Source organism: Epargyreus clarus, unplaced genomic scaffold (genome assembly GCF_041222505.1).
Source record: "Epargyreus clarus isolate Ecla_fem2 unplaced genomic scaffold, WU_Ecla_fem_2.2 ptg000004l, whole genome shotgun sequence".
Lineage (NCBI taxonomy): Eukaryota > Metazoa > Arthropoda > Insecta > Lepidoptera > Hesperiidae > Epargyreus > Epargyreus clarus.
The window spans coordinates 7,898,008-7,914,917 of NW_027332212.1; the positions used below are offsets into that span (position 1 = coordinate 7,898,008).

Below are 16,910 nucleotides of genomic sequence, written 5' to 3' on the forward strand. Positions count from 1 at the left end.
GAATTAATATAAATTAAAGATCAGTTATGGGTTTAGCTGTACAGGGACATATCATGAAGTAAACTATGGTTGAGTTTTATATAATATGTTCAAAGTTGTATAAACCAGTCCTAGAAGGTCATAGAGGTGTAGAACAGTAATTCTGACATAAACAAATGAACATGCAGTACACTTTATAGAACACGAATGCCATTAGAAATTTGTTCCTTAAACCCAATTAAAATTGGAGGGCGAACACCGATAAGTTGCTACCACTGAGGACTTGGACCGCTCAATCGTATCAAGAGTAAACATCGAATCCCATCTGAGTACAATTTTTGCATAGTATGCCAAGAATGGCTCACGAAAAAATCCAAGCATCAATCAAGCAAATATACGACCCAATGACTCGAAAACTCGCAGTCCTCAAAGTTACATTTCATGAGGAAAAGGTTCAAGTGATTTATGTATAGCTTTCCTTGTTAAAGGCATTCGATTGAAAACGTTCCTTGATACACGCAAATAGCTCTACGACGTGACGAAACTATGAATGGAGGAGTCTAGGGAGCTTTGACACAAATGAGCCGTGCGAAATTAGGAGTTTTTGCACTGAAGGTCTTTAAGACGCTTTGTCATCGTAGGGTGGAAACACACGAGCAACAGTGGGTGATAGTCGCGTGTGTATCAGCTCTCTTACATGGTGAGAAAGATTAAAATTTTATATCTACTCAAAAATAATATGAATGATTTTGTATCGTATTATTGTTCTATTTTTAAATCGGTCCATTGTAACGCAGTCAAAATAATTTACCTATTACCGTTAACGTTTTATTTATTGATTAGTAAAATTACAATTTTATTATTTTATATCTTTATATTTTTTCACTAAAATATATTTCATTAAATTTAAAATATCTATTAATTGACATAAATTCATAAAACATACAGACTGACTTCTTATTAAACGTTTGATTGGTTTAAAATCGTGTCATAGAAATTTAATAAATTCCATTTTCCTTATTCATAAACGTTTTATCTGTTGTGTCCTTTATTTTGTCCCCCTTGCTATTCGAAATATTAAGGGAGCAAGAGATAAAACATTGAACGTAATTCAGAGACTGCTATAGAACAATTTTATGAATGAAGGAGAAAGACTTTCATTATTCATTCACTCGTTCATTAAGATTATCATTAAAACAACCTTATTATTAATTTCATTTATCGTTCTTTATTATTATTATTATATGACCCTCATGAAGTCTCATAAGGTCTAAATTACTCTAAATATTTAAATACCTTACAAGAAAAGTAATTAATTAGTTGTTTCTAGTTTCATAGTTTGCCTTAACTAGTTCTTTACACTTACGGTTCCCAAGTTTTAAAACTAGTCGAGAAAAGCTTTTATTTTTAAATATAGTCAAAAAACTGTATCGTACATAGAACAATACCCTCGGACATTGTGGTAATGTGTGCTTCAGGATATTTCCTAGTATAAAAAAACGCATTAAAACGCATTCTATACTCACAGCCCCACACTAGGATTCCCTATGTCGTGGGTGCCATGGACACACACATAGACAAACACACAAACACCCAGACCCAGAAACAGAAATCTAAATTCATAATTTAAATATCTGTCTGGCTGGTATACAGTATACAAAAATAGAACTACATACACTTTATACATTATACCACCTAAACTGATTTTATAATATCAAAAGGTAACTAATTTTATTAATGTAAGCTTTTAAGCTCCACACACTGAAACCTGTTAACCAATTATCAAGTTAATTTAACAACATAAAGCTTAGTTTGTTAAGCTTGTCACAATTACTGAAATCGCATGAACCTCATTTGAATGGCTTTCACGAACTCTACCGACATTTGTGGCACGCACTCTGATATTAAATAACTAGGCAGTGGAATTTCCTTTTATATAATGGAAACATTTTATTTCATGGTTTATGTATATGTAGCGAAAACAGAGTGGTTAGGCTCTACCGCGCGGCGAGTCGGGGAGTCCGAAGTTCGAATCCCAGACAGACATTTGATTTTACAAAATTATGTTGACGTTAGAAATAAATTAATTATAACGAGCCTAAATATTAAGAAAAAACATTGTAGGTAACATACTGAGAGTTCTTAAAAATCTCAAGGATATTTGAATGCCGCCGTGTACCGCGGGCTGGGTTCTGGGGACTAAACGGACCGCTAACGTCCCGCGAACCAACGCTTGCCACTATAAGCTATAAAGAGTATCTTAAGTAATATTATAAATGCGAATGTGAGTTTGTTTGTTTGTTCTCTACTCTTTCACGCTGTAAACTATATAACCGATTGTCATGAAATTTTATACACGCGTTGTCAGGGGCTCAGAAACGGGCATAGGATACCCTTCATTCCGAAAAAAGGACTATAAGTACCAGCATAATACTCGTAATAAATAATAGTTTACTTTACTAAATAATAAAGGAACAAAAATCAAATTAAATCATTTAATGACACTAAGTATCAAGTATCAAACTTAACTAACTATATACTCAAGTCAAATATACGAGTATATTTGGGACTACTCAGGAAAATTGATAAGTACGACAAGAAAGTTGACCTTTTTATCGATAGGCTCCATTTACTTCAAGTAGAACGGACCCTTCCATTTGGGCTCATATGAATACCTTTATCTGCGAGTACGGTCACGGACAAAGTTACACATTATTGTCACACTCATCTCAATTTAAAAAATCTGCCAAGTGCGAGTCGCACACGACGGGTTCCATAATATTTAACGAGAATAAAAATTCTCAAAATAGTTCAGTAAATATGATATGGTTTCTTGTATGTATCGTGTACGGTCGCTTTATTTATAGTTTTGTTGTTTTACCGGTAGAGTTATACACACTCTATAAAAAAATCAAATGTCTTACAGTTCAAGAAATAAAGGCCTGTGACAGGGGGACACCCAGCCGAGGGCCCGTTTTTACCTTTTGCGTAACGAACCCCAAAAATGTTTAAGCAACATGGTATAATATTATTCAAGTCATAACTTTTCTCCTTACTAAAAGAATTGAATCAAATAAAACATATTTTCCAAATATGTTTCTTAAAAAAAACTTAGTCTGTATGCAGCAGCTTTAAAAAATTGTAAATTGCTATTTTCCTGGGGTAGATGCAAATCATTTTTGTCTGTATAAAAATATAGAAATATGTTAATAGTACATCAAAGTATACACAAACACTGTTAAAAAGTTAAAATCAAATTAATTTATCGGATAGGTAACATATACATGAAATGTTTAAATATAATTTTGCTAATATTCATTTGTGAAATCCATAAACACGAAATTGGAAATATACCCAAAATTTACGCATTATAGTTTAATTTATTTTATCGAATAAAAGTTTAAATAAAATACGTTCATTGACAGATGATTATATTAATTATTAATATCTAATGTGTATGTTATGTGTAACTGTGAAATAATAATATTCCACAGTTTGAAGTAAAAATAATTATCCATACTTTAAACATAGGCAGTAATGACCAATAATACCAATAAAAATATGTTATACACACGTAATCAAGTCCTACAACATGCAGAGATATGCACTGGCTATTAACTCTTGTATAGTCCGCGTAAAACTGCTAGTCCGCTCTGAATATAGAAATGAATCGCGTCGCCATAGCACATTGTATGACTACACCTGCTCGCAACAACTTCAGAGCGTACTAGCAGTTTGGCGGGGACTATATTTACCAGTAAAATTTGTTCAAGTAAAACACGAAGTTTTCCGAGTAATTTAACAGTGCAAGTTAGCCTTCCTTATTTATGCAGCAACTGATTTAAACAGCTAGTGTGATTTATATAGGCTTAGGGTTCCAGAATGCACCGTTAAGGGACGTTTTGCAATAGTTGCCAACGAACGCCAAAGTGCGAATAACGATTATTAGTACACTAGCTACTTTTAATCTGGAGGCACGGCAGTGCCTCCGCCAAGTCGAGCCAAAGCCAAAAAAAGCGGCACGGCCGTAGCATACTTTTCTCGAAGCAATTCGGCCCATTTTCGACCTCCTGTAACTTCGTTGCATATGAAGCTAGAAGCCTGAATTTTCAGGAGCCAAGCAAGCATTGTATAGACACGGTATATTTCAAATTTCATTAAATTTGAACCAGTAGTTTAAGAATTACAAGTAGTCAAAGTTCGTAATTTTGTCACTCACTCACTGACTGACCGATCATCAAAAGTTTAAGGCACTTCTAGCAGACATAGAAGGTTGAAATTGAGAATACTATTAGTGTTTAGTATATAACTCATGGGAAAACTAAAATATTTTGCAATTTCTGTCCAGTTATCTAGATACACCAACTACATTTAATAACTTTGTATCCTATATAAGTTATATAGGATGACAAAGTTACATTTGCAGTTAATGAATCTGTGTTTCTGTCCGCGAAATGTAAGAGTAGTAGGGGAGCCGATGATGTTAAATGGGTAGAAACTCGAGCGCCGATAGGTCCTATACGATTGTGTAGATTACACGTTAGAGTGAAGAAAAGGTTGTGTGATATTTTTCGATTCACCGTGGGAATAGTGTCTAGATGATTCGAAAGATGTTAAAAGCAGAGTCAGACATACTCAAGGCGCGGCAGGTTAGTGATAGAGTATATATCTCTGATGCCGGAAATATGTTTATCTGCTGGTTTGGGACAGTCATACGAGAGGTATAGATGGAAAAAAAGTAACCAGCGCATTAGATTTTCAAAGGGGATATGAAGCTACCTCAGATGAGTCGCCCATTCGAAAAACTGACGATTCGATTCGAAAGACTGTCAGTGACTCTTCGAAGATTATTATACAGGATAAGATTATTATACAGGAAATTCCAACTGATGTTTTACTTATCATAACCCTTCATCTGACGATTTAGTGGAGGGGTTTTTTTACTGACGATTTGAAAAAAAAATAGAATGAGAATGTATGAAGAATAATGTATTTTCCATAAAATTTGCCTTTTCCTTTAGTTTGTTATACACCATTACTTTCCAGGGATCCAAGCTAATAAATGGCGCTATCAGATAGTGCATATTTTCTAGCATTATTTCCTTTATATTAAAAAAAATACCGCACTCGAGTATGTCCAGGTATAGATTTTTTTGCAACCTTATTACTCCCTAACGCCGCCCTCAAATCATCAGATTATAAATTTATTGTTTTCAGAATGTAATTAAGCTACTATAGATAATACAATTTTTTATTAATAGTCTGATGGACTTCCCTGGTTGAACCCCCCAAATGGATAGTTAAGATACTCTATAGGATGTAAGGTATCTCCCATATCTTAATCTGCCGCGTTCGAGTCACTCTCGAAATCCCGTCTTGGGCTCCCCTACTATTATAGGCGACGTCAATTGTTTTTATTCTCGAGACAAAAGACGTTTTCAATTCCAACTTCAATTTAAATTCAATTCAAATAATGGGTGAAGTGCGAATCGAACTCGTACACTGAGGGTTCCGTACCACAAAAACATTTGTTTATTTTATTTTTATTTTTACTAATTGATATTATAGCAGCCATATAATGCATTGTGAACATTTCAACTGTAACATCTATTACGGTTCAATAGATAACAACGCCAAAAATAGCAGGTCCTTATATATTTGTCCCTGTAGTTCCTGGACTAAAAAAGGGCTTCGATATCCCGTGCCTGTCGTAAAAAGCGACTAAAAGGGGTCTGGTGTAGAGCTGAGCCTTATGTTATATAAGTTAGCGTTAGAGTAGTTTTAAGTTAGTCACAATAAAGACATCATCTAAGTAACACGCCTCTTCAATAACATAAGGCTCAGCTCTACACCATGTAGTGAAAGATCAGGCTCGTATGGTATTGAAGAGGCGTGTTACTTAGATGATGTCTTTATTGTGACTAACTTAAAACTACTCTAACGCTAACTTATATAACATAAGGCTCAGCTCTACACCACAGGGGGCTTCCGGAGTTGGGAGTGGCAAGAGGGAGCTCGAACCGTCCAATAAGTGTCCGCGGGAAGGACGGCGGTATGTGTAGTCGCATACCGTCGTGAACAAAGTGTTTGAAGGTAATAGAACCCTTTGTGGTTCGACTCCGGTGGCACCAACGCCACACCTATTTCTACCTAATAACAGCAGTGTTAGGAGTTGCTGTGTTCCGGTTGAAGGGTGTGGTAAGGGAGACAGACTTTTCCGAGGCGTTTCAGCTTAGTCCTCAGGGGTAGCGGCGCATCCGTGGCCGACCTCAGGTAGGAATATTTTATCTTATCTGGGGTTGATTACAGATGTCCATGGGCGGCAGTAGCTACTTAGCATCAGGTGGACTGCATGCTCGTCTGCTACTCTTACATTATAAAAAAAAAAAAAAAACACCGGATAGTTTAGGAGGAGCGAAAACTGTTCTCCCAACGCAGAGCTCGATCGAGGCATCGCGCTTAGAGGACTTCGGTTGCGTTCAGTCGGAGATCCCGGAGTTCTCCGACAAACGTTGAGGACGGCCACCGAAGGATTTTAGTGCGGCTAAAGTCCCACATAACCCGGCGTCACTCCCACGTCGTTGAGTACCTTTTGAAGGTTTCCTCCTCTTCATAAAGAAAAAGAAGGTCTTTGTATGGCAACTCTCCTTTATTTGAAAGTTTTTCTTTTTACTTTTATTACTTGTTGTTAAAGCGGCCACCATTATATATATGCCGTAAAAAAAATTAAGTTTCTATCTATTAAGGATCCAGAAATAGAGCTCTATGTCAGACAGACAAACGGACAGCTTAGAAATAGGGTTCCGTTTTTACTCTTTGGGTATGGAACCCTAAAAAGTTATATAATATCAAAAACATTCCGAATTTCTGACAAATGTCATAAGAAGAAAACTAGATGTTACGGCTAATGTGCCTAAATCAGTTAAAACGCAGATTAGCTTGTCCATTACCTAAAGTACAAAACGAAGATTGTATCAATTTTTACCCCTTGACGTCGACCCATGCATGCTATGATGCGTCGTCGTGTCATGAATTTACGACAAACTTTGTATATTTTCACGAAACAATATCGCTTTGCGGCACGATGTCGCTATGTATCACACTACGTCGTCGTGTCGTAAAAAGGCATGTGTTTTAGTCCTAAGAACAAGTCTGAAAAGATGTTTCAAATTTTAACTACATAGTTAATCTGCATATTTTCTAGCTAATCTTAAGACTGCCTAGTTAATGTGTATGCTAACGTATTCTACAATCTAACGGCAACATACACAAAATACAATAACTGTCGTGAGGTCAAGCAACTGTCATCGTATTATAAAATAATAATAAGTTTGTTTCCAAGGAAACAAGTGTTTAGGCAAATTTCGGCCTTATTGCGCATGAATAAATGTCTATGAAAATAAGCTTACATATAAAAATTTATAATGTTCACAATGGAAAATCCCTAATAACTTCTAAAAGGATTACCCTAATCACACAATTCCTTTTGCCCTATCCGTTTTAGACCTAAACCTACCAAATGGCATTAAAGACAAACCAATATATATACGAACAAACAATCATGTTTCCAACTTACGTAATATTAGGTACCTAACATTTCAACGCAATATTACAAAAATTTAGTTATATTCATTTCAAGTGATTCGAAATAGGAAACTGTTATATAAATCGAGCTTAGATAGCCACTTTATAACATATTCTTGCCATGATCACCAAAAATATCAGCTCCTAGTGGCTTGATAATTGATAGCTATAAAAAAAACGAAAATCCACAGTTTAATGTTGAATTTAAACAACCGTCCATTGCACAATTAGGGTATTTTTTTGCTCCATTGCTTGTACAAAACAGTTACAAATGCGTGTAAGAAATGAACTGACAGTCGCGCACGTATGCGCTCGAGTCCCCCCGAGATAACTAGTCGGTAAGTGGTGTCTATGTGTGCGTTACTCCAGCCCACTTTGTATGAAGATTGACTTCTGTTAGTTTTTATTTTGTGGTAATACCTACCCGGAAAAAACGTGGAAACTATTATAAGAAACCTTTTTAATATAAATTATTTGTAATCTATGATAGCTATATATAAAATTATATTGTACGGTGAGTTAAGTTTTAAATAGAAGTGAATAAAAATATAGTCTAGCTGAAAATATGTATTATTAATATACTCTGCAAATAATAATTCTAAAAATAACTACAGTTGAATGCAAAAGACAAATGCAGACTAATAATTTAAGTATGAATTTGTTAGCGGTGTGTAAACTTACTGAAAAAATATTTACTGTTAATTTCTTGAAAAACGGTTGCACTATTAGTAACTCTATGGATAACATCATCGCAACTGGCCACAACGTACATGGTATATATAAATTTAAACAATTTGTCAAATCACCGATATGATATTTGACAATGTCAAATAAATATTGGCATAGAAGACTAGCCCATATTAATCCGGAATATAAGAATATTATGACCGGGCTTGATGATGTGAACATTACGACGGATATGACGACTAGTAAGAAACCATTTCCAAACCTCTGAACGCGAACGAACGATATACTGGAGATCGTACATACAGATTTATGTGGTCCCATGGAAGCTACTTCACTCAACGGTTCAAGGTACATGTTATTATTTATCGACTATTATTCACGAATGACACATGTTTATTTTCTCAAATATAAGAGTGAGTATTTACGAAATTTCAAAAATATAAAGTGTTGAAATGGGAACTAGCAAGTCGAACAAATGTATGAGATCAGATGGATGAACGAAATTTTGTAATAGAGCTTTCAATATTTTCTTATCAACAAATGGAATTCTACATCAGAAGGCGATGCTATATACCCCTAAACAAATTGTTGTGGTTGAAACAGCTAACAGAACTATTATTGTAAATGCGAGAAGTTTAAAACGAATGTTATCATTATTAAATAAACATTTCATTTAATTTCATTTCAGAAGTCAGAAGTATATTATAAATTGAACCGACTTTGAGCAAGAGCAGTAAATACTGTGGTTTATATAAAAAACCGGAGTCCGACGAAGTCAGTGAAAGATTACCAATGATTTTTGTCGGATATTCAGAAGAAAGTAAGGGATGTCGATTATTTAATACGAAGACACGTTAAATCACAATAAATAAATAAATCACAATCAGTAGAGATGTTTTTTCCTGAGGATAATGGGAATAATTTCAGTTGTCAAAATAGTAACTTTTTTAGATTTAATTTATTGTCATGTTCGAATGAAAGTGATGATGAATGGCAAGATTATTTACATAACTACAAAGACTAACTACAAAAATTTAATTGGCTTTAAAAAATCTGTTGTTGAGATTCAACTAGTAGAAGGTACCGGAAAGGAAAAGAGTAGAAATATCTACAAAAAGGAATGAGATGCCATCAAAAACAATGCTTGTAAAAAGATCCAAGTCTCGCCATTCAGTTCTTCTACCGTAAAAAGTTTTGAGATCTATGTAAAACCAAGCCGGTAAATGTATGCAGTCCCTACTTAAGGGACCTTCTGTCTTAAGGTATTATCTCACTATCTAACCTAACAACATCTCATGGGACCATACCAATATTAAAAATCTTTTATGTTCTAAATAAATTGACGTGGCAATCGTACTAATGTTACCTGTGTGATGCGATATGATAAGATGAAAACACAATGTGACTTGCAGTACGATTGCCACGTTAATTTATTTAGAACATAAAAGATTTTTAATATTGGTATGGTCCCATGAGATGTTGTTAGGTTAGATAGTGAGATAATACCTTAAGACAGAAGGTCCCTTAAGTAGGGACTGCATACATTTACCGGCTTGGTTTTACATAGATCTCAAAACTTTTTACGGTAGAAGAACTGAATGGCGAGACTTGGATCTTTTTACAAGCATTGTTTTTGATGGCATAAAAATTACATGTAATTAAAGTGAGTGTTACAAAAATCCATTAAAATTGACAGTAATGATGACAGGTATTTCATCAACAATAATAAAAAACATTAGCATTGGCTTTGTAGTTTGATGTTGTATATAGTAAAAATAAATAGTATTCATTTGCTTTAAACAGCAAATGTTTAATTGTGACCATGCAAATATTTCATGTATTACAATCTCAGTCGCTAAACTTCAGTCGCAAGCAACTAGTGTTTAGACGACCCTGCGACTGCATCGTCCAATCGCAATGCATTTAGTGGCTTGTCTGTGCGATCCGTAAAACGGTAGACTATATCTCGTGATATACAGCCACGCTAACTTGCCGTTCCTAACTTATGCATTCTTGCATAATAAATGTACCAAATATATGAGCAGCTGCAAAGCATTAGACCGAGGGAACAAAGTTCTCCCTCCTAATGACTTTTCCGATAAGAAATAGGAACCACGAACGACTGCCATTATCGCTCTACCGAGTAGGCTCCTTGTAAGATTTTTTCGAGTTGTACCTATAAATGTTTCCGTTTCTTTACTTGCATTAGTATAAAAGAGAAAAATGTCGAGAGAAATAATTGTATGTTAAAGCCGGATACAATTTACGGAGGCCCGAGTAACCTTTAAAATATGCGGAGGCGGCGCTTCAGCTTTTTCAATTTTCAAACACCCACGTCGCATTTTGACTTTATACACGCAAAACAATGTTCTCCCAAGTTTAAATTCCCCTAAAGCTCCAGGGAAACGATAGTGACCACTTGTGAAACGTAGAACGCCGTCGTAACGTGCCGCTACAAGTGTTTATTTACCTCTCGGTGCATACTAAATGATAAACAAGTGCCGGTAAACGCTAAACCGCGCAAAGTATCGCAACGATCCCAATAAGAATGGCATAGTAGTAGTTTTCGGATACTATGAAGGTTACGGAGCGCAGTTAATTCATCGCTACGATATCGTAGCATCTAACATATGTTCAGACCACGCGGACATCGATCGATAGGCGGGCGGCATGCACTTACCGTGGTCATCTTGAAGTCTAACTTTCGCTGCAACGCAGTTTCGAGGTGGAGAGCCATTTATATATTTTACGCGGACCGTTCACGAAATTAAATCGGACCAGGGCCAACTAGAGCATAGTTTGGTAAACCGGCGTAAATAAAAAACTTTTCGTGTGCCGTACGTAGAAATTCAGCGTGGCGGTTCGCGTGTTCACACGGCCATTTTAGCCGCCTGTCAAGTTGTTCCAAGTTTCACCGCGTGGCGCCACCGTCGGCAATCATTACGTCTGCGCGAAAATAGCCGGCAGGCGCGAGAGGAGGATTGTGATGAAGGGATGTAAGCTACGGCGCGAACGTAACACCATGTTCGCAAGATTTCCACCGTCTAATTTATGGGGAAACTTTTAATTGAGGTTAAACTTAAACTTTTATTATAACATATGGCTTTTTCGTTTCTTGCGCTACCGATTTGAATTTCGAGACTTATTATCGGGGAACAGGTGCATATTTTGTAAATAATGTGATCAAACTAAAATGAAAGTTTATCACGGTTTAACAATTGTTTGTAAAACAAGGCGACAAGCATACCACGGCCATGATTTAGCCTGTTGGTTACATTATAGTATTAAATCATTACACAAATCGCTTGTAACGTGACTTGTATGTCACGACCGCGGACTAACTTGAGTTCATCGGAGGAAGATTTAGTTACCTAAACATAGGAGGCGACGTGCGAACTATTAACTCGCATTACTAGTGTAGAGAGCTTCATGGCATTAAGTTGTTGATTTTAAAAATATATATTAAAAGTATATCTTGAAATGTATATCGCGTATTTATTAATTCTTGTATACAGTTATATTTGCGTTGGTAAGGATTAAGTTAAAACAACTCGTGTGAATGTTACTGCTTCATTTAGATGAATCCTTATTAAAATTTAGATTTTTAGGCATAACTTGGTGGTGGTGTAGCTCAAATCACATGTGATCTAAATCTTTTATATTTTACTAATTTCAATTATATTATAACATTAAGACATCTGTATCTTATGTCTATCATAAATATATTTATCTTTTTGTATGTTTGTTTAAAATTAAGAATCAGATAAAATAAGATAGCTTTCTTACTATATCTTTCAATGACGAAAAAGCTCATAACAATAATTTAATCTATTCCCGTTTTTCTTATTCCTGAATTTAAATTATCAAATTTTAGTAGACATTTTGATACGGGACTCCCGCGTGGAGGTGCTACGTGTCACTGAGCACAATGCGAGCACTCGCACAAAATAAAGGACTGGCAATATATTTTGATTACGACGCGTCCATATATTACGACAGACATCAAAAACGAATTACTCAGTCGTTATATTTCGTGCGCCGTTACTTAATCTTGACGATAAAAAGTTTAAGACGAACCTAACAATAAGGAGTTACCGACTGTTGAAATATCTATCGTTACTTTGTTTATAATATAAGAGTAGCAGACGAACATGCAGTCCACCTGATGGTAAGTGGCTACTGCAGCCCATGGACATCTGTAATCAACCCCAGATAGGATTAGATTGACTACCTGAGGTCGGCCACAGATGCGCCGCTACCCCTGAGGACTAAGCTGGAACGCCTCGGAAAAGTCTGTCTCCCTTACCACACCCTTCAAACCGGAACACAGCAGCGCCTAACACTGCTGTTATTAGGTAGAAATAGGTGTGGCGGTGGTGCCGCCGGAGTCGAACCACAATGGGTTCTACCACCTTCGAACTTATAGGAAAACAGTTTTAATTTTATGATACAGCTCATTATTGGCAACTATTAATTATTGTTTAAAAGAATAGTAGAAAATATGATTAAATAAAAGGTGCTTCGAAATTAAGTTCCTAATAAAAATATTATACGAGTCACGTACTCGTATTACTTTTTAGTATCTGCCACACATATTTCTGACATGGAACATTTCTTCCGTTTCCGTGGAAGCTTGTGGATCCTGGACCCTGGCTGACTTGCATATGAAGCGAGTTACGGATGCCCACGGGCAGCTTTGTCCACTTACGCCTATTATTTTAATCATATTTAAAAAAAACTCGTGTACAAATTTCAGTTTACATACAAATTTACAGTAAGCAGTGATAGCCTAGTGGTTAAGAAACTCGGCCTCTCGATCGAGGGGTCCGAGGCTCAAATCCCAGGCACGCACCTCTGATTTTTCAAAAGTATGTGCGTATTAGAAATTAATTATCACTTGCTAAACGGTGAAGGAAAACATCGTGAGGAAACCTGTATACCTACCTGAGAGATTTATAAAAAAAAATATCTCAAATGTATGTGAAGTCTAGCAATACGCACTTGGCCCGCGCGGTGGACTATCGCCTAATCCTTCTCATTATGAGAGGAAACCCGTGCCCAGCAGTCGGACAGTAATGGGTTGATGATGATGACTAATTTACAATTTATATACACAAAACTGCTCATAATTTCTCTGTTCAATAAATATAACACAACCATGATTCATGTAGTCAGTGTTGTAGCTATGTATCTTGTATACGGGAAGCGTCCAATCAAACTTGGGCACAGGTGCGCTTCATGAAATATATTTCGTGACAATTCTCAAACCTTTCTCACCGGAACAAAACGGTAAAGAAAATTATTGCTTCTTTTTCTTAAAATAGGCCCTTTTAACACTTTAATTCGCACTCGAAAAATGCTCTTTCTTTGAGGACTCTAAGGCGAAAAGGGCTGTTAAGCTAATTAGGGTTGTGTTAATTTTTGCTCTGATGTTGACTGCCCCTAATTTTCACATCCGAGGGGTCCTTTGAAAAAATATAAAGTACTTTAGGGTAACTGTAATTAGTATAAAATAAATTTTTGTTACTATACAATTATTATTTTCAAAATAATGGTTATTCATACAAGTTTCATATTTATAATATAAGGTGAAATAATGCTGAATAATTATTTTAAAGTAAAATGGTTTTTTTTTTGTAGAACCAGTTTAAGTATATATAGTTACTTACAAATACAATAGTTACTTAGAAATAGGCGTTACCGTGGTGGTTACCGCACTATGTGTGTTTATATAAAGGGTTTTAAAAGACAAAGGTATGTACGAGGCAACCTAAAATAGTCCTTAAGCATTTGGATTCAACCTCAAGTAGGACTATAATCCTGTTTAGTGTCAATTACGCTTTTAAAAAAGTAATAGAACCTTTGTAGTTAAACTCCGGAAGCACCACTGCCACATCTATTTCTGCCTGATAACGATGCCTCGCAATGATAAGCGCTACTGTGTTTCATTTTCAATGATAAAAAAGACATACTCATCCGAGATGTTCCAACTTAGTCCTTAGGGATACCAAACTCATCTGTGGTCAACCTTAGGAATTAAATCTTATCTGCAGTAGTCACTTAGCATCATGTGGACTAAATGCTCATTTCCTAAATGTTTTATTATATAATTATAATTTAAACATTATATAGACCTACAATACAACCTTACAAGTACGTAGATAGAGATACGTACTGCCTACGCCAGCTTGGCTCGGCTGCACGGAATTTAATTAACTGAGAAACTATAATATTAAGATGACAATAAGCTATTTATACACCCAAACCTTATAACTAAGAACACAAGGAACAAAGTGAAAATTGTCTGTCTGCTACAAAAGTATTTTATACATAGAGGGTGTGACATTTTAAGGAATAGAAATAATCCTTATCCTTTCTCAAAGCTCCCTTAGTTTAAGTATGTTTATTATATGTATTATGTATTAACGGCGGTAGAACCTTTTGTGGTTAGACTCTGGCGGCACCACCGCCACACCCATCTGCTTATTAACAACAGTATGGTAAGGGAGATATATTATCCGAGGCGTTCCAGCTTAGACCTCAAGAGTAGCGGCGCATCTTAAGCCGACCTCTGATAGGAATATCTAATTCAATCTGGAGTTGATTACAGATGTCCATGGGCGGCAATAGCCACTTAAACCTGAAACGGCATGCTGATCTGTAACTCCTATATTAAAAAAATGTATACGCCATACAATAAATGCCTTTTAGTGCCTTCGAAGTATCGATATAATTGCCAACAAGTAGCCTTAGGAAAGTAAAAGATAAGTAAGGCTAAGACTGCATTAGGTCAATAAACGCTGGTAGAGTCTGATCTAGATGCCGATAAAAACGTTGGCGGGAGGTTAAAATGCGTTAAGATCCTGCTTTAGTACTTGATGTGCTTTATAAACTTGTCCGTGAAGCTCAGGCTACACGTTATAAAATCAAAATCGTTTCCGTTATTGACACTTCAGGCAAAGTCGACCGCAAAGCAAATTAGTCGCCTAGTGCAAACGTGCCCTAAGCGTTAACCCTTGGCTCCATATTGATTAGTACAACAACACAAGTGCTTTCCAAACGCCGCGGAAAGAACAATACTTACACTCGCGGACCCTTCATTCTTGAACAACAAATCTTCCCCAGGAGTGACTGTAGTTTGCTCATTTGGAAGAAAAGAAAGAGGGCTCACTCGATGCCTCCGTTCTTTTGTTGGAAACGCGTTTGTTCTCAGTGGCCATTCCACTAATTGCGACCACCTCCATTGTCTCGCCGCAAATTAGACGTAAACGTTCGGTATCTCTAATCATTTTCATAAACGACGCTGCCTTTTCAAATTCAAATTTCACGGTGTAATTTCTGAATTTTACAGGTTTCTAAACTTTTGCTTCTAAGATCAGAGCAACGAAAAATCTTCCTCCTAAAATATTGGCTCAAATATTCCTTTTAAAATATTGGCTATGAAACTAGGATATATACATGTTTACGTACGTTGACTTACTTGTTGCAAATAAAAAAAAATACGTGTGGCGCTCGGAGACTGCCGCGGTAAAGCTATTGCATAGCATTTTTTATGCTATGAAAACGCTCAGAAGGAATTCCAGAAATACAATATATTCTTCCATAATCATCAACATTTACATTAATACATCTTTATCCACTATTTTATCATATCTCCATTATATAAGACATTGCAAATATCAGCTGACATTTCATAACTCCAAGCAAGACTGAACATTCTAAAATATAAAATAGAAAAGTATTTAATAAGTGACATAAAGTATTAACAACCAGCAATATAAATGGATCAATGCGATGTGCCTGTGACATTTGGCCGAATGTTACAGGTACATCGCATTTTTCATTAATAAATGCACTTTGTTTATTCATATTTAAAACACTTTGTACACAAATTATTTGTACCATAAATCATAATGGCGTTTTGATTTTGTGCTGTCAAGTCTGTCAGTTGTAATTGTACGTTTAAAAATAACAAACACTCTTTTACGTTATTTTATCAATCCAGAATTCAACATAGCTTATGTTGATAAAACATATTACTTGGATAATATGGTAATATAATTTTGAATTTTATAATGGGAATATAAAATATACTTCACGCAATTTTAAGATTTCTGCACGGATTATAAAAAAATGTGTATTACTGCCATCTGTGTTCAAGTTGACGAATTAAGGTTATCAAATAAAATAATAAGGAATGTAAAATAATACTTTATTCAATTATATCCATATTTTTCTATTGACAGTCAATAACTCGGTTGCCTGGAGACTTGATATCCAACAGTCCTCCACCGCTATTTTCACTTACACCACCAGGGGCGCCGGCAGCATTTGGTCAAGGTGACGGCGCACCAGTATGCCATTTTCAGTTCTGACTTCATAATGGAGTCTACCTAATCTTCGGATGACGACTCCGAACTCCCATTTAACTCTTGGGTTGGTGTAACTGCGGACTTGTACCTTATCACCTTGTCCGAACTCCTGCGTTGGCGGTGCATTGTAATGTAATCTGGATAGTGGGGCGGATTTCTTAAATAAGGCATGCATATAGGTTCTTAGTGTTCTTACCTCTCTGCCGAACATTAACTGATAAGGTGATAACTCTTTTGTATTAGGTGTACGTCTCAAGCGTGCCTTGACAGTTAACAGTTTATCAAATA

At 35.9% G+C, this 16,910-nt stretch overlaps 1 protein-coding gene across 8 annotated transcripts in view; it reads right to left on the reverse strand.

The window, feature by feature from the left end:
- The window catches only part of shep (RNA binding motif single stranded interacting protein alan shepard), a 227,470-nt gene extending 216,362 nt beyond the window's left edge, over nt 1-11,108 (reverse strand). For 3 of the 8 annotated variants that reach the window (XM_073093082.1, XM_073093084.1, XM_073093079.1), the window contains exon 1: nt 10,931-11,108. In XM_073093082.1, coding sequence (XP_072949183.1) covers nt 10,931-10,987 — 57 coding nt within the window. In that variant the 5' untranslated portion in view covers nt 10,988-11,108. The remainder of the gene's footprint in view (nt 1-10,930) is intronic. The other 5 variants (XM_073093086.1, XM_073093080.1, XM_073093087.1 and 2 more) reach the window with 5 other exon arrangements.
- Between the last annotated feature and the right edge of the window lie 5,802 nt (nt 11,109-16,910).